Raw genomic sequence first — 18,564 nt, 5'->3', positions numbered from 1 at the left:
ACATACTCAGGACTTATAGTCTTCAAGGTGCTTCGGGGAAAAAGATTTTAAAATCTGTTGTTTACACTTAGAAAGATCTCCTGATTAAAAAAAAAATAAAAAAAATCATGCAATACATTGCCAGACAGTCGTAGAAGACCCTGAAAATTGTGGTGAAGTTTAGTCTTTCTTGGATTTCAAAAGTGGATTCAGAAATAAAATTTGAAGGACACTTCTGTTACTGTAAGGCAGCCAAACATAGTAGAGTTAATCCTGCCTTTAAAAAAAAAGTTATAAAAAATTGATATCTAAATGCTTTGTATCAGGTCTGTAGCATAAATAATATTCCACAGAACTTATCCTTTAAATAATTAGGGGATGTCAAAATTGGGTATAGCTTTTACTACATGCGAAGCCAGCGATTTCTCAAGTTGCCCTAATTCTTTTGTTTGACTAAGAGAAGCAAAAAATTAAAACTTTATAATTGAAATACGAATGATTAATGATTTGCATGCCAGAAGTTTATTATGAAGTCCTTTAACAGCACAATAATTCAAGAAGGTCTTGATGTGCTATGTGGCAAATGCAGTCATATTTCTAGGTCAACTACACAGAGCCCTCAGTAATAAATGCAATTCTTTCCTTGATTGTTCTAGAGGTTATTCTACCTTTCCTTTTACCTGGGTGATATAGGTTCAGGTGTATTAGGTGCAATAAGGTGTCTTGAAAGCAATTTATGCTCTTTAATATATTCCAAAATACATATGGCTACACAGTATAAATAAAGGGTTTGGGATCCACTTCTCTTGGCATATTTATGCAGAGGGTTGTCCATGGACCTTAGAAATGCGCTGTCAGATGAATTATGAAAATGCCTGCAGCACAACTTGATGCCAACCCAGTGACCCAACTGTAGTGCCACGAGGTCTGAACTCAGCACTCAAATCCTGGAATGTTACAGAAATGTTTTCTTTAAAGCCTGCGACAAGAGGGGGGACTAATCTCAGGGAAATCCTGGAACAGAAAGATGCTGTGTTTGGGGATTAAATAAACAGAGGCAAGGGATGTCTTGTAGGAATCCCTCCCCTTTTTTGTAAGCACTGAGCCTTCTCAGCTTCCACTTGAAGTTGCTGTGGTAGCCCCGGCAGTTTTCAGGACCAAACCCCACATGTGTTATCCACAGCTTTCCCACAGCAGTCAGCTCTGCTCCAGATCCATGATATGCATGCAGCTCACACGTTGCTACATCATTAGAAGCAGCACCAGCCTTCAGCAAATATTTGTATCATTAGATGAGCTGACTTCAAAGAAAGCAAATTGTGTAGCAACACAATTTACCTCACCCTTAAAAATCAGAAGCCTACTGATGTAACATAGTGGTGTCTACCTGCAGATAGAGTAGAAGAGATCTAAAAGAACTTGATAAGTTTTCTGACCAGATTATATGAAATTTAATTTAGTTGTTGTTTTTTTAAGGCACAAGCTTTTGTATATTGGCACACACTCAAAAAATAGGAGATGCTTTTCTCCTCTTTACATCTCAGCCAAAGGGTGAAAGTGAGACAGAAGCTGGAGGCAGCTGTGGGAACACCTACCTGGTTACAAACACAACCCCAGCAGCTGATCACAGAGAGCAAATATTTTCACCAGCTTCCATTGCTGCTCTTATAGAATGCAGTGTGGCTGATGAGAAGTCTTTTTACCAGTTTTTTACCAATCAATTTCCATTTCCACTGACTCATTTTAAAGATTCTTACATATGTACAAATTTTAGTCTGGTGCCTATGTTAGCATATTTTGATTGAGTTTGCTATATGAAGAACAATTTTGGCTATTTTTAGCAGAGGAAGACCTCTTTGGTTTATGGCGGAATGTGTACTTTAAATTACTGTAGATGATGAATGAGAAATTAGGAAGGTGCATGATGCATCTTTGTTACATCTGTGTTACATTTTTCATTGTATTACCATAAAATTACGGGGCTCGGGTGCTCTTGTAATTGGGACTCATTTGGAAAACGTTAGTGTTCAGTGACCCATAAAGTTGAATAGCTGGATTTTGTGCTGGGGTTTTGCTGCAGTGTCATTTCAAGTAATGTTGGAATGCCATCTGTTCTCAAATTTCAGTAGTTTTTCTTATATGGCAGAGTACTTCTACTTGTGTGCAGCTGCAGATTTCAGTTCTATTATCTGCAGAAAGTTACAAATGTCTTTTTTATTAAGAATCTTCCTTGTAGCTGATCAGAAGTGTGCAGCAGTGGAATTGCCCTGTACACAGCACACACCTGAATATCCTCCATGGCAAACTTTTAATAAATTTCAGACTTCCACAGCTAAGTTCTCTTGTCACTGCATTTTATCAATTTGCACTTTATTTATTTTCTTTGCTTAGTTTCTTTTTAAGTCACAGGGAGGCACACTTCTGGGTCTGTGTGCACTAAGCACTACTTAGAAATACTCGGATTCTTTTATGTTGGTCATTATTGATTAAAATATAATTCAGTCTGTAAATGTTTAACTTCACTAAGTCACAAAATTGTGTGACATAGGAGGTTCTCTTTAGTGTTCAGTTTTTCTGAGCAGCCAATCTAAACAGCTGACTCCAATAATTACAGTTTTTCATTGTCTCATATATTTCATACCAACATTTGCTATGAGACAAGAAGATGGTGATGTTTTGTCCTCAGTTTAATGTAGATTATTATTTATGAGTTTCCTGGGTTTAGTACAAGGAAAAGTATTTCTAGTTTTGTTTTCAGTTATTTAGGTTATTTTACCTCTTTCTGCTGTATAAACTTACCAGAATTTTGGTTTGTTTATTTTTGTTTATTCTTCTTAAAGCATGTGACTTAGATATCCTCTATCTTGTTTGCAGTTAAATATAATTAAATACATCATTCTGACTCTGATGAAAACTGAGGTACAATGAAACATCACAGAGCTGCTCTTACTGATCCAGAAAAAAATGATTGTATACCTTTTCATAAGGGCTTTCACCCCCTCAGCTGCATGGAAATATAAATAAGAAACTGCAGTTGTTCCAAGGAAGTGAGGCAACTGAAAATGTTGGTTTAAGGTTCTATTAGAAAACATGTACTGAAATTATCTCAAATAAGCTGTATTAGAAAAAAAACAGCAGAATTCAGTGCACAACATGCACAGAAAAAGGACTCCAGAACCCTTAACAAAATAAAAATTTAAACCAATAATGTATATGATGTCCAACATGACATACTGCTGGGAGGCAGCTGCATGTATGAGGGGAAATTCTGCACTCACAGTAATGCTATGACAAGGATGATCCAGGAATTTGACAGCTAAATATGTCATCTATCATCCCCAATGGTCTATTAAGAAAAGTCCTTTCACTCTGATGGATGTTCAGCCAGTTGAGATTATTGTGAGTGTTCATCTCGGGGAAACTCCACTACGACCAACAAAAAATGCCTGTGGAATGTGAGGTGGATAAAATGTGATCTGTTGGTATCCATGTTAAAGATATCCTAACGATTTCCACTTCTGATGAAAGTGAGGTTGTTCTGGATTACTTGCAAAACTTCTTAGAGTTGTGCTGAATGCTCAGTGTTGGCATAGAAATAAGAAGCTATTTTCCACCTTAAAGCTATTTGAATATAGTGCAAACTGAAAGAAAAAATAAAGGAAATAATCACAGGTACATGTGTTTACTTACAACAGTATTTAGAAATTTAAAGATCTGCTACGTCATAGGATTTGCAGTTCTTTAAATTGCCCTATATAAATGTATCTCTAGATGTGCATTAGAGATAAAAACTAAACTATGTCTTTCACACTTATTGTTGAATAATATTGACTGTGCAGCAGAGAAAAGCTAGTTATGTCTACTTCAAAACACACCAAATATATGTATATAGATATACAGTGACCATTAGTCCTATAGAAATATGTAGGTTTATTATTGTTGTTAGTATTGACTTCTCAATTGTTTTTGCGTGTGTGTTACTATGGAAGATTTTTAAATCAGGATATAAAGAAATGCAATGCAATGATTTTTTTTTTTTTTTTTTACTAAACATATAAATACATACTTATCTGTGATTTCTGTTGGGGAAAGATATAATAGACACCCAATTATTTTAAAATGTCTCAAATTTGGAAGATGTTCTTGAAGGTCCCTTCCAACCCAAGCCAGTCTATGATTCTATGAAATTTGTGGGGCTGGTGGAAGTGCAAACTGAAAGTCTGCCTTACACTCCAGAATGATCCTGTGGGCCTTTGTAATTGCAAGTGGTGCTGCTCAAAAAAGAAGGGGAAAAGAAAAAGTGATAGGATTAGCACCTTTATCATGACCAGAATGAATATGTGAGGCGTTACATGGCAGCTGACCTCTGTGTGTGTGTGTGTGTGTGTGATGTACAAAGTCCCTGGTTTCCAGGAGCACTCAGACTGAACAGGCTCTGGAAAAGTGATATTTCTGGCTCTTGATCCATGCACCTTGCCCAGAAAAGCTGTGACAGCTTTGTCTACCTGCTACATACAAAACTGCTCTAGTTTTTTTACAGTGCTACAAATCCTCGAGCAATTTGAGGTTTCCCAGACATGACATCAAACCATTTCCATCTCAAAAGAATAAGACAGGTCCCAGAGGAATACAAAACTGAGAAGTGGGGATGACTCCTGTCTTGTTCCCTGTTTGTAGCCCCTTCACAGACCACCTGGTTAGTAACCTTGGTGGAGGGTGGGTAGAGCAGCACCCCCAGCCCAGGGGGATCTCTGAGATTGGCCTCACTCAGCGTGCCAGACCTATGTCAAGAGGGGCAGACAAGTGCAGCCAGCACTCTAAAGACTGGCTGCCAGGTAAAGACTTTGCTGTAGGTATTTTTTAAATGTTTGTAGATTGGGCCAGTGGAACTTTCAGTGAAAAAAAAAAAAAAATGTGCTTCTGAACAAACACCATTGATTTCTGTATTTGGAGTTTTATTAAAATGGGCTATGAATGGGCATATTGGGTGATTGCCCATCATTAGAGGAAAACTACCATGGCTGTCATAGAACTGGGTTTCTTTGGACCTTGGATTTCATAAACTTGCACACAACCAGAAACTGGTTAGTTTGTTTGCTTACACTGAAAATACTGTGCCATCTTCCTGTTAAATAAGGATGAGTACCCATACTTTTTTTCTTTTTTTTTTTTCTTTTAATGTGGAAATTGATTGTCCCTAGAAACCCTTACTTGTAGAAAAGAGTAATCTGTGACAGTCTAACAGAAAATGATTTCCTTGATGTGACCCATATTGGTGTTGGCAGGTCATCTGGCAAGCAGTCCTGCCCACAGGCATCTCGCAGGAACAACTGCTGACTAGAGATTAGGGGTGGTGCAGTCATGCCAAAAAGTCATGACAAGTCTATTACTAATATAGTAAAGAACTGAGCTACATATTAGACTCAAAAAACCTTCTGAAAGATGGAATTCAGCTGACCTAATTTTGCAGTTTTATTTAGCAGTGAAGATGACAGTGGTGTAATAATAGTGGGTGCTTTGAGAAGAGAAGCTGTTTGATAATAGAACTGAAAAATATATATATATAAAGCATAATTGAAGGAATTTTCAAAGGCATGTAGCAGAACTGGGCTCTTATTTTTTCCAGTGCAGACTTTGAAAGATAACTCACAGAAATACAGAGTTTGACTTGCTTCTCTGCAAGTTTTTCTGCAAGCAAAGTACTCATGGACAGAGTCTAGTTTCCTCTGCATATACCTTCAATGCATTGTAAACAATTATTTAAGTATGTGAAATGCAAAGCTTGATTTTCAGTCAAGCTTGTGAGGTTTCACCAGGAGGATGCTGTAACTCCTAAAAGAAAAAAAAAGATAAAAGGCTTCATGATCCTTGAAAGAAAAAAATGTTTGCATTTGAAATCCTGTATTGAAAAGCTTTGAGGAGAGTTCAGAAGTCTTTAAGTAAAGTGGGAAGGAGTTCATAATCTGTATCCAAACCATTTCACTCTGGAATACTTGATGGTATTTTTATTAGGTAAGCTATCACTCTAGTAAATAGGCCTCAGTCAGACAAATAATAGAATATTCAATTTTTTATGAGGGATTATTTTTAATAACAAGGACCCTGTTTGCAAGTCTTCCTCTAAGACTCTCACATCATCAGCAAGCACATAAGCCTTCAAAAAACTTTCTTTTTCAGGTAAGAAGTCAGTCTTAGTCCTAAAATGTTATAGTTTAAAAACCACCTAAATAAGATGCAATAAGCCCTCTGGTGTTCTGGCCAAAAGGACATAACTCAAATTTAAATGACCCATTTACTGCTCCCAGGTTTGGCTGATGTCTGAGCAGTGCAGCTGTGGCAAGTGATTTTTAAAGTTTTTTACAGAATCCGATCCTACTGGACAAGGCAATCATACAAAAATTGAAACACCTCAAAAAAAAACTTGTGTTTTGTTTTGGGAGAAAGAAAAGAAGGGGACTTCTAGCATATGATAATGCACTTCAGTCTGTGGAAAATTAAAGGGGATGAAAATTGGAAATTTTCCTGTTTTCCGCTGTCCTACAGATGGGAAATCCTGTAAACATCTGAAAACCTGACTCTAGGAAAATGCTTTCTTGACAACAGCCTCACCTAAAAATCTCAAACTTCCCCTTGTTCTGTAGAAATGAGTGCACCGTGCTGAGAAATTCTGTATCATTTGCTAAGGTACAATCTTAAGCAGGAATCAAATTCTGAAACAAGAAGCACTGCTGTGCACAGGCATTTATTCCCTTTAATTAATAAGGCTTCCAGCTGCCTGATTTCTCTGGCATCCCATGCAGATTTACTGGCTCAAGCAGTCAAGAAATCAGGAGAACACACGTACTGTCATTTACTGTACCTTCTTTTATTCAATGGGAAGAAAGTTAGGTCTGCAGAACTGACATTTCTTTCAGTCCAAACAGAAAAATCACTCAATACGTGTATTAGAAGGCATTTATTATTTAACAAAACAGTTATTTCTATGGATCTTTTTTATCTGTTCACCTCCTCATTTCTTCCCTGGTAGTCAGTATAAAACTAACAAATCCTCACTGGAGAGCTGTTAACCAGAGACTGTTTGAACTATTTTATTTCGACTGTGAGTTGAACTATTTTTCATGATTCAAGTTAAATTGTAAATAGTGACCTGCCAGGTTTGGTTTCTCCTGTCCTCCATCATTTTTGAAAACTCTGTGACTTAGTCATTCAGTGCAGTAAAAGGGACACAAGAAAGGACACTTCAAGGTTTCAAAACTGGTGTCTGAATTTTAACTTATCTGTACAGAGAAATTATTTTGCTTTTTCTCCCTCCTGAAGAGTTTCAGTATGTCTTGCAGATGGTCTGATGAAAGCCAAATCCCTAAGGATAGCATCAGTGCCTTTTTTTTATTTTTTGGTCCCTTTTAATGTTAAGGGTTGCGGGAAATGCAGAAAACCACAATAAAACAACCAGTATTTCAGTGGAAGGAAATTCACTGCTTATATAAAATGATAGCCTGGACTGCAGAGTGCCTGACTCAGCCAACAGCCCATTTTGAGTGTGAGGAGAGGAGAGAAAGGCATGAAAAGGAACATGTTCTACCAGCTTCCAGAGACGGGAGGTCCCAGCAGAGAGAGACTGTGGAAGTCTGAATTAAGCTAAATCAGCTCATGGATGTGTCAACTCAGGTCTCAGTCTTTCCCAGAATCCACAGAAGTCACGGGAATATGAGTTCTGAATTTTTTTTTTTCTGCTATGGCATTTAGATAGAATATCTTGATTATATATTTGAAAGTAAAGCTTTACAAGGGAGTGCTTTAATGAGAATGTATATTAAGGTATGCCCTTTATAAAATTACCTGAAAATGCAGTGTATAAAATAATTAACAGTTTGCAGTATCTGACCTTTCTGTTTTTCATCATTACCCTGATTTGTTGAGTGTGATTTAATCAATATTTTTGTCTCAATTATATTAGCTTTTTAAAATTATTATTATTTTAATTATTATTATTTTAAGTATTATTTCGATCATTATTTCATTTTTTATTTCCCAGGTTCATCGAAATGTCTCAGCAGAGAAAGAGAATTTTCCCGTGGCCTTGAAAAAGAAAGAAAATCAGAGCACCCAGGAATGTGATTCTCAAAATGTAAGATTAACTCACCTGGAAACCAGGGTCTAAACTAGGCTGTGTGAAAACATCAATGCCTCAGGCAGCTGTCAATGGGGCTTTTCCATTCTAAAATGGTACACATATTTTAAATAAATAAAACAGGAAAAAAAATCAGAAAAAATGAGGGAGGCAAAATTTGCTGAGAGAGCTGGTTGTCTGCTCAACAGGCCAAAAAGCATAGTGCTACCTTGATTAATTTGCAGGTGAAATATATATATATTGAATATATTGTTATATCTCCAGATATAACAAACTCCTGTGGAGGTAACTGAGTAATTAGTGATCACAGCACTGTGAACAAAACACTGGAAAACAAATCTTAGTTAATTCAACAAATGGTAAAACCCCTGCATATAGTATCCATTTATCACAAATATGTTCAAGTTTATTCAGTTATAAGTTACTTTCCCTCTGCCACATCCTTTAGAGGAGGGCAGGGACAAGGGGAAATTGTATATCCAGAAGAGTGCATAATTTGCTGTTGCATGTTGTTTAATGTCTAAAGGTAAAGGAAACTTAATTTCGTTAATAAAAATTGAAGGAGGAGAAGAAAATCACATTAAATTAGGAGGTTGGAGTGAACTCCATTTAGATTATGACTACAGGTTAGTTATCACTTAGGAAACTTAGAGGAGGTTTGATGAAATGTAGGTTACTTTAGACAGAGACTGAATTTGTTTAGGCTGAAAATTTGTGTGAAGAGGCTCAGAGAGCTCTTTTTTTATAGGAGTGAATAAATTAAAGGAGAAAGGAAAATAAAAAAACTGGTAACAAATTTCAAAAATCAAAAGAGGATTTAATTTTTCTACCAAGTAATGCAGCGAAAGGCACCTAAAAGGTGCACTTTTCCATAAAATCAAGGATTTGGTCTTTTTGTTTAGGGGGTGGTTGCTTTTTGCACTTCCAACAACTAGTGTTTTTAGCCATGTAGTCAGCCTGGAATGCTGCTTGGTATAAGAAATTTTTCAGGGAAAGCAGATGACTCCAACTGGAGTTAGAAGTGTTGATGAGTTGAACTGTTTTTCAAGATTCAATTTAAATTAAAATCTAATGCTATTCTCTGCATTTGTCTAAGTAACATTATAATTCAAGTAAAAAGAAATTAGGCTATCTATCTGAATTTGAGTAATAGGATTAAATTTTATATCATTTAATCTCTCAATTAGCATATTTTAAGACCAATTCTATATTCTATGGGACTCACATTTCCTCTACGTTTTAAATCTTTAAGATTTGTTAAGTCTGTGTTTGACAAAACCTCCTGCATGGAGGAAAAAGTAGTAAAATGAAAGAAAAGCATACCTTAGGGGTATTCAAATTAACTGTGCCTTGCTAGATAATGCTCCTTATTGTAAAATTAAGCAGGCAGTGGTTTTCTCAGTCTTATCTTGCTTCTAAACATGTTCCTGCTAATAAATTCGCTTTTCTGCTGAAAATTGAGCATTATGTAATATTCATAGTACCATTGTGTTCACATTTAAAAAAAAAAATCAATCTAGGATTCACACTCATACACAACATGCTGTGCTTGCAGTGTCTGCTGAAGGAATGGCTGTGACAGCAAATTTCCAAAAAGTATTGTGAGGACAACCACATTTCTAGGCAAGAAACTCATAAATACTGTGGTATTTACCTCAGTCAGAAACAGAATCTCCAGTGTAATTAAAAAACTCAAAATACAGGAAGACGTGTTCTCATTACTTGTGAGACTTTTATGATGGATCTTTTTTATACATGGATGTAAAAATCTGAGGCCATCACGGGAGAATAAAACATTCCAGTTTGTCAGCATCCCCTCCACTTTAAATACCACAGAAGATTCACTTTAAATACCACAGAAGATTCAATAATGAAAATGGGAAAATGTTCTTGTAAATTGAAGGATTGACTAAAGGAAAGCAGGAAAACTTTCAAAGAGAGCTAGAGCACTAACTATGTTTTTCATAACTGTTATAACTACTTTACACAGTCTGAGTTCCATTCTTGACCCCTTTTCATCCCGTGGTTTGCTCACACTGATGACTACAGTAATTTTCCTGGTTGTTTGTTTAAATTGAAACTTTTTTCTTTATCCTGTACACACTGTCCACCTGAAGATGAGCTAACGTGGGCATAAAAACAGTGCAGCTGATGATGTTGGCTTAGCAACCTCTTCCCACCTTTTTTTATTATTGTTATTATTTCTCTCTCACATTAACACATATATATATATTTAGAGAAAAGAAAGAATTCAAATTAGTCAGTTTTGAGAATTGAACTAAAAATGTCTCTCTCTACAATTACCCTTTGTATGATGACTTTAGAGATGCCACGTAGAGTTCTGAAAGAACTAAAAGGAATTTATTTTCCCAAAGCATCCTATTACTTCAGTAACACAAAGCTGTAATTTGTACCTGTGGGCACTATCACTTTAAGAAAATTCCACACTTGGGAAGAGTTTTTGTTGGATTTTTATCATTACTTGGTTGTGGGTTTGTGTTTGTTTCTGAAGATTTTACAGCTCCTTAACTCCCAATGAAGGAAGAATAAGACTGGAAGGTCAAGAACATATGACAGGTTCTAATTTACCATTTGTCTAAGAAAAATAAATGAAGATGTGCTTAAAACTCTGTTGCTTAGAAACCCAATATTTCAGCAATACTTTCTCAGAACTTTGCAAAGATCCTTTGATTGTGTCTCTGATAAACAAAATGTGATTTATATTTTGGAGGAATTACTGTACTAAAGACTAACTACAGAGGAACAAGGAATATTACTGATATTAAGGCAGAAAATAAAGCAAAATGGTTAGTTGCTGGTTTCAACTGGTATTTTTTAGCCTGTAGTCCTACTGCAGTTTTGTCTGTATGGTTTTATGCCTGTTTACAGTAATTAATGTAGTTTACATTAGAATGAATACAAATTAAGATTTACTGGCAAATGGAATTGTAGACAGGTGAAATTACATCAGCAAATTTGGAAATTAGGCACTGTTGATATTTACCTGTCATGAAATTTGGCGTGACCAGTAGTAACCAGAAGCAGGTAGGACATCCTTTTATATATAATCTGAAATTTGTCAAAGACCAAAAAAAATTAACTTCAGTTTCCTTTTAAAAGTTCTCATTATTTAGATTAATTTTATTTTATTAGGGGAATCTTGTAAATCTTGTAAATCTGTAAACTTCTTCTTAGCCTTATCCAGAGATATTTGCCCTATAACTGGCTCCTGAAACTCCCTGCAGAACCAGTGTTTTTTGCAGAACCAGAGTTCTGCAGAGCTCTTTGCCCTGTATCATTTCCCTTTTCTGTCTTCCCAAAAACTTTTGGGAGTTTATTTTGGCTTTTATGCCACCAGGATGTACTTCGTTTCTTTTTCATATCAAATAATTCTTAAGAGTGTAACATATAATTTAAAACTACCTATTTGGTATTGCTAAATCATTGAACGATTTATAAAATGATTCTTTGTTCTCTATTCTCATCTTAGGTTTCTTGCTCTTTGTCCTTGTAGAGTCTTTTCTGATAAATAAAAGTGATAGTGCTTTTATTTACTGCATTAATTTCCTGCAGTAAACAAACACTACATGTTCATTAATCATTCAGTGACAAATGACACTGAGTATTGGAGCCAAACTTGCACATGTTCCTAAGCAACCACAGCATTTTGCTTCATTTTTCTCTCTCAGTTCCAATTGCAGAGCTTTGATCACATTTTACTCTCCCATTGTTTCCACGAGGGAGTAATAATAGAAAAAAAAGAAACCATCGTAATAACAAAACTTCAAACTAATAAAATTCTTAAAGTAAATTCCGTTCCCTAAATGAGGACTGTGGAGGTCATAAGAAGTTACATCATCTGAGTTTAACCATACCCTCAGTACACTGTGGTCCGAAATAGGAGGAAGATGGGAAAAACTGCCGAGCTGTCTTATGAAAAGGCATTTGCACACTTCATATACTTCTTGCTCTGTGTCTTTCTTTTAAACAGTGAGGGTTAAAGGAGCTTGAAACACAGAGCTGCAACAAATCCATGAGCAGATCTGATAAAACACGTCCTCGAATAAACTGTGAACCTACCTTGGCTAGTGACAACTGACATAACTAGTTGGTTATAACCACGCTGTCCTTTTCTCCTCTCTCTGATTTGCTGTCCTCAGAACCAGCTCCCTGTCACACCCTACAAACACCCTGCACGTCTGCTTTGGGTGCCCCCTGAAGCCAAAAGGAGGGCAGTGGTGATGCCAAGGAACACTGAAAGTAAATCTGGTCAAGTAAATCTGTATGACGCCCTTTAGCAGCAGATAAATTAATTTTTAACTGCAAAAGCTGTTCTAATATCACATATTTAAACTTGATTTCCTGCCCATTGCGATTTGAGTATTTGACCTTAAATTATTACATTTATTTGACCATAAAGCCCATTCTTGTACTGGTGCAGTGGAAAACCCTTCTAGTTACATTGTTCAACTGCCTGCAACTCCAAGTTGCACAGTTCAATAGCCAAGGGACGTGCTGAGTTCTAAGTGGCTTGTCGAAAATTCTTTTTAAAAGAAGACGCACACTTGTTTTATCCACATTTGGAGTTTATGCATCCAGCTGTGAAGCTCTCCAGCTCTGATGTATAATTTACCTGGGTGAACTGAATTGCTGGAACCTCTGAAATGTTGTGTATGTTACTGATCAAGCTGCATGCTTCACAACCAGAATTTCACACAGAGATCAGACCTCGTGCTGAGCTGACAAAAACAACGCAGCATTTCAAGCCTGTCATTGAGGCACCTCAATTCTTCTGTCATATTAAATTTCTCACTTACCACTCTCGATTTTATTTCATGTCATAGAGGCAAAACCTACTGCTTAAGGCAAAATGCACTCGTTGGAAAACTCGATTTTATTAATACAAATAGATCATTAACGTGTTTCCTAAAGTTTATGCAGAGCAAGCAGCAAGTGTACAACAGCACTAAATGTGGTCGGTCTGTCTACCATGTAGAAGAAAATCATTGTAAGAATTTTGTTGTGCTTAGTCATAAAAATTGTGAATGTTGGCCAAGCTAAATTTTAAGGAGATGTTTGAGAAGAGTTAGTAACAGTGAAAACAGTGAAATAGCCTGGGCAGCCATCAAACACACTTGAATAACAGGGGTTTTTTCCTGAATCCTTCTCTTTGGTAAAGGTTTCATTTTCACCATTTGGATTCTCAGTGCTGTGTTTTAGAGCTTTTCCTATGGCATCATTACTCCTATTCCTGAAGGGACTCTGGTTTAATTCTGGTTGAAATTTCAACACTGGGCAAATCTCTACTTTCATAACAGGATATCTCTTTGGTTCAAAACTCTACTGAGTAATTAATTTTATTTATGCTGTGCAACTCTGTTTTCCCAGATATTAAAAAGCATATTGGCAAAGAATATGACACTATTCCTGGAATAAAAAGACAACAACTAACGTCACAAGCTTTACCATACCTTGAAAGTCATCTGACTTTCCCATTCAGTGAATACACATCCCAGTCAGGGATTATTATACCCAAGAGATCTGGCAGTTTAGACAAGAGTGTAGTAATAGAGAACTTCTAACTGTAATGCTGGTTTTCACCTGTTTGTTGCTATTTCCGCACCCATAAAAGACAATTATAATTACTTTTCTGTTCCCTAGGACCACTCATAGGAGTAAAACTTCACTATTTGTGATGAGATTTCAACATGAGAAAGAACTGCTGGATAAGCATTAAGTTGCTAAATGTTCTGCCACATTAGACTGTTAAAGAGATGATGGGAGTCTGGGATTTAAGTCTCATTTCATCAACTAGGCTTAAAAGAAGACCCAGTGATTTTTTCTATTTTCCTTCTTTTTTTCTTCTTCTTCTTTTTTTTTTTTTTTTTTGGTTTTTGTTGGTGTGGGTTTTTTTTTGCTTTTAAAGAAAACGATAAATATTTTAGGAAAAAATACGAAGTAGTTATTTCTGGCATTGTATTGACAGGTTGCCAAGACGTGTTTGGGGAATCGCAGTAACTCGACATCTCATTTGAAGGCAGCAGAAACAGAGACAAGCCTTCAGGTATTCCTCTTTCTGAGTAACTGCTTGGGTTTAATTAAAAGGTCTTGTGAAGCATATTTGCACATTCTACACTGAATTTTGTCTCAGAAGACTACTTTCTTAGTTCAGATTTTATTTTGTTGTACATCAGAGCTGTTCATTTGACGGACCAAGAGGAGGTCAAAATCGTCGTGATTATAAAGCAGCATTTACACTTCTATGCTTTTGCACTGTAAAGATTGTTAAATATGATTCCTTTATTACAGATTAGAATCCTTTTCTAGGTGCAGCTGGCAAATATCATATTCTGCTGTTGTAGTTTAAGGCAGTTTAACAGAAATACAGTTCCGTGTGCACTAATGCCACGGATTTTTAACACACTTTTTTATTTGTTTATGTGTTTATATATACACAGAGAGAGAGTACACAGTGTTTACACTGATGCTGTTTTCACCTCCACAGAAGTTGCACAGCCTTCCACGGACTAAATCCGAAGACAAAAAATCACCTGAAAGAAATGAGAAAAAATCTGAAGAGTCTGTTAGTACAAAAGAAAAAAAACTCTGAACACTTCTAACCTACATTAAAAACACTGTTCACTTGCTTCCACCTTCCTGTTCTTTTTAGTGCAAAGTCATGAAATGTTCCAGGTTTCTAAAGCATGCATTTCTCACTATTTCATGAATGTTTGTAAATTAGTCTAGAATAGACCAATTAGTACCTTCCAGCCATAATCCAAAACAGATGTTTGAAGAAATGCTTGATAATACAGTCCCATTTTTGAACTCTACACCATCAGTAATTGCATAGTTTCTTTGTAAACAACAGCCAATCTCAAGTATTTTCTCAGTCTGTTCTATTTCATGTACCTTTATGGCAGATTAGGTTTTTAAATTAAGATTAAGGGGCAGCTGGGAGGGGGGGGAGGGGAGAAATATCTGTGTAGCCATAGCTGAAGTACAACCCATAAGTGCAACTGTAAAAAGGGAACTCTGAATGGGGGTCCATGTACTACCTTTCAGTAATACCATTTCAAATCTACTAATTTAAACAATAAAAGATGTTTATTTGGTTCTTTTTTTTGTGGGTTTTTTTTTTTTTTCCTAACTGCTATCACAACTAGTCCATTTTCTGAGCACTGAAGCATTGACAGAATTGGATTCTGAGGGATGGAGATAAAGAGGGTCATCACTTTTGGGATTCAATTAATTGGAAATAGTTTCTAGCAGTGTCGAACGTAACATTTCTTTGCACATGACACACCTTGACTTAAAAGGTCACTGAAACTGTTTCAGTCATCTGTCAAGAAGGGACATGGATCTCCAGTGCGTGTCCCAGAGGAATGAGGTAAGCTGTCCTACCTGGCATTTGTTTCACCCTTCTGAAGCATTCAGCATTCCTGACAGCATATCTGCTGTTGCTGTAGCTGTTTATTGCTGCTGTGCCAAGGGATAGCTTGGGGTTGATGTTCACAACATGAAAAAACTCTACCTTATAAATCAGCAACAAACCAGCTTGCTTTTTCATTTTTGTTATTATTGTATTTTACTTATTCAACATACCTGAAGCCAGTGAATGGTTGAGTAGCCCTCTGCTCCCTGGGAATATGCATCATTTATTTGGTATATCACCAGCAGATAATTAATGTAAGAAATCTATTTACTGCTAGAAAAGCAACAAAAAAATACTGAGGGGAGGAGAGGTGTTGTGATTTTATTTTTTGTTTTGTGTTGTCTCCAAAAGATTTATTGTTAGAAGCTTTCCTCTAGCCATGGGATCATAATCTGAGGTATGCATGTATGCATGTATGGTTTCAGTTTTTGTATGTCCCTTTTCCTGGGTTACAGTGAAGATCAGGTGAGACAGAACCGAACAAAGCCATGTTGGTGGGGAGAATTTGATTAAATATGTAGGTACTGATTATGTTTAGTCTGAGGATTTCTTGGACACCTTGGATTGGACATTGATTGCCACTTATTTTCAGTGTGATTAACCTTGAAGGATGGTGACTGGGGAAATCCCTGCATATCTTCATACCTGCTATTTTTAGGATAATCTATGTAGGGATACAGAATCAAGAAAAATTGTGATGGATATATGATTGATTGTTTTCTGTATGTGGTGTAGGTGTATCTGCTGTATGTGTAGATATGGCTGAAAAAGTATTGCTACTCTGAAGAGTCTGAATTTTATTGAGAGGTAGGTACACATCCAAAGAGAAATCTGTCCTTGGTGGTTGTGTCTCAGACAACTACAGCTCAACAACTCATATCTCTTCAGTTTGATAGGAAACCTCAATTTGTATGTGGGGGAAAAAAATAGTACTTTAGAGAGGAAATTGGAATGTATAAGAATTCGTGTGGTAAAAGTCAAGGATTTTGAAAAGAAGAAAAAAAAAAAACCTTACAGTGATGCTTCCAAGCATTAACATTGCTTTTCACTAGCAAAGGTGTGCATATTTTCCCTTTTTCTCTCGATGGATAAATAGCCATTCTTCATTCCAGGTGTGACAGTGAGTAGTTCAACACCCCACGCTGGGATGACGACAAACAGAACTTGCTGCTTCCTTTGATTTGTGGTTACTCAGCCTTACAAAGAGCTGGTCATGAGGGAACTTCAGTTTATACAATTTAAGTCCCACTCACACTTTCTTGGTCTCCCTAGAACACTCCAAACCCCTTTTGTGTTGGGAGAGAGCCATGTCACTTGGTCTCTTTTGCAGTGTGGACTCGTGGTACCACAGGGCAGAACACATTAAGATGTTTTGTAATTGCTGCAGTTGCCTGGCAACCAGGTCATGGCCCACATCCTTCTCTCTGCAAAAAACCATAAGGAGGCAGAATGCTTTTTTGTCAGATATTCCAAAGGTTAGCTGTTAAAAGCAATTTAGCTTCCACTTCAAGTGCAGCCCAAACATATGCTCTTTTTTGAGAGTATGAGATGGCTTTTAGACTGTTCCAAACTAAACTTCTATTTCATTTTTGCTTTTACAATACAGAGTTCTCTGAATTAATGTCTCATCCTATGCATTTGTATCTCTGTGCATGAGTATTTGCAAGCATATATACACATAAAGCTACATGTAAGTGTGCATATACATATTTGAGCGTGCATGTGAACCAAAAATTCTGGAGTGGAATTTCATCCATAGTCAGGTATTACTCTGCCAAAACTTCCTGTGCCAAGCCAGTCCAGATGCAGGTGTTACAAAGGGGTCAGAGGGACTGACTTTCCTATTTAAACAAGAATTTCTGTCAGTACGAATGGGAGGAGGCTCTCACTGACTCCTAGAACATTAAAGATAAGATACACTAAGTTCTGTGTCTCTGTCTGACCTTGTGGAAAGCTGCCTCACTTCTTCAAGTACTTCAGTACAAATGATGTAATACACTACTTTATATGATGTGAAAATATCAATGTGGGGTAAGATAGTTTACTTTCATTTTTTAAGACTGATGTTCCGATTAAAAGATGTTGTGGAAGGATATGAAATATTAGCACTATTTCTTGTTGAAAAAAAAAAACAAACCTCAAATTTAATTTCTTTAAGGGAAGCTCCAGAAATGGGTGAATTTCTGGGAAAATCTCAAAACAGTTAATAATCCTAGAAATACCTATCTTATTTGTGTGTCTGCTATTTTATGTGTTTTAAGAATTCTTTTTTCTATATATAAGTGTCTGTGTATAAGGTGTCTATAAGAAAGGGGCTTGCTTACGTCTTTCCACTCTTCTCATCTCCTGATGGACCTGGACACTAAAAAAAGAGGCTGAAGCTGAATTTATTTAATGCATAATATGTCAGATCTATTTTCTTATTATTCCTGAATCAGGACAAAACATATTTGTCTGAGATAATGCAGTCAGTGTTTTTAAAAACTGTTCAGTGATTTATCTATCTGTCTCCTTATTTTCCTCATTTCCTTCTCTCTCTTTCAAATGCCATTTGAATTAGGGAAAAGGTGTGCATGAAGAAAGAAATGTGATTCCTCTGGGAAATATACTTATTTGAATTATTATGTAGAGATAAATAATTCACTAACTCAGAAAAGCCTACATAAGCAAAACAAACAAAAAAAAATGTGGAGAAAATCTTTTTATTTCCCTGGGTTTGTAAACCCATGGATTCAAATTTTAGTAGCTGAATGAAGAACAGTGAAGGAGAGAAGATGTAGACAAGGACTCTGTCATCCTCTTTTTTTTTTTTTTTAATGTCTGAAAGGAAAAATAATGAGTTTGGATTCATTTTATGGAGTTGTATTGCCTTTTATTTACACCACTGGAAGCAAGGAAAAAAATTTGGGCAACGACTTTTGAGAAAAAGTATTTCTTTTGTCAATTGATACAGATCTAGTCCTTCTAGCATGCAGCCAGGTAAAGAAAATGCTAGTTAAAAGAAAAGTGTGTGTTGTGT

The 18,564-nt window shown here is 36.3% G+C and overlaps 1 protein-coding gene across 2 annotated transcripts in view; it reads left to right on the top strand.

The window, feature by feature from the left end:
- LUZP2 (leucine zipper protein 2) overlaps positions 1-15,228 on the top strand; it is a 129,965-nt gene extending 114,737 nt beyond the window's left edge. For both annotated transcript variants that reach the window (XM_027662219.1, XM_027662220.1), the window contains exons 10-12: positions 8,015-8,107; positions 14,097-14,174; positions 14,616-15,228. In XM_027662219.1, the coding sequence (XP_027518020.1) occupies positions 8,015-8,107; positions 14,097-14,174; positions 14,616-14,720 (276 nt within the window). In that variant the 3' untranslated portion in view covers positions 14,721-15,228. The remainder of the gene's footprint in view (positions 1-8,014; positions 8,108-14,096; positions 14,175-14,615) is intronic.
- Positions 15,229-18,564: the final 3,336 nt, after the last annotated feature.

The sequence above is a fragment of the Corapipo altera genome, unplaced genomic scaffold (assembly GCF_003945725.1).
Source record: "Corapipo altera isolate COAL_440 unplaced genomic scaffold, ASM394572v1 RXGC01000072.1, whole genome shotgun sequence".
In the NCBI taxonomy this organism is placed as follows: domain Eukaryota; kingdom Metazoa; phylum Chordata; class Aves; order Passeriformes; family Pipridae; genus Corapipo; species Corapipo altera.
This window is presented reverse-complemented; position numbering and strand designations above follow the sequence as displayed.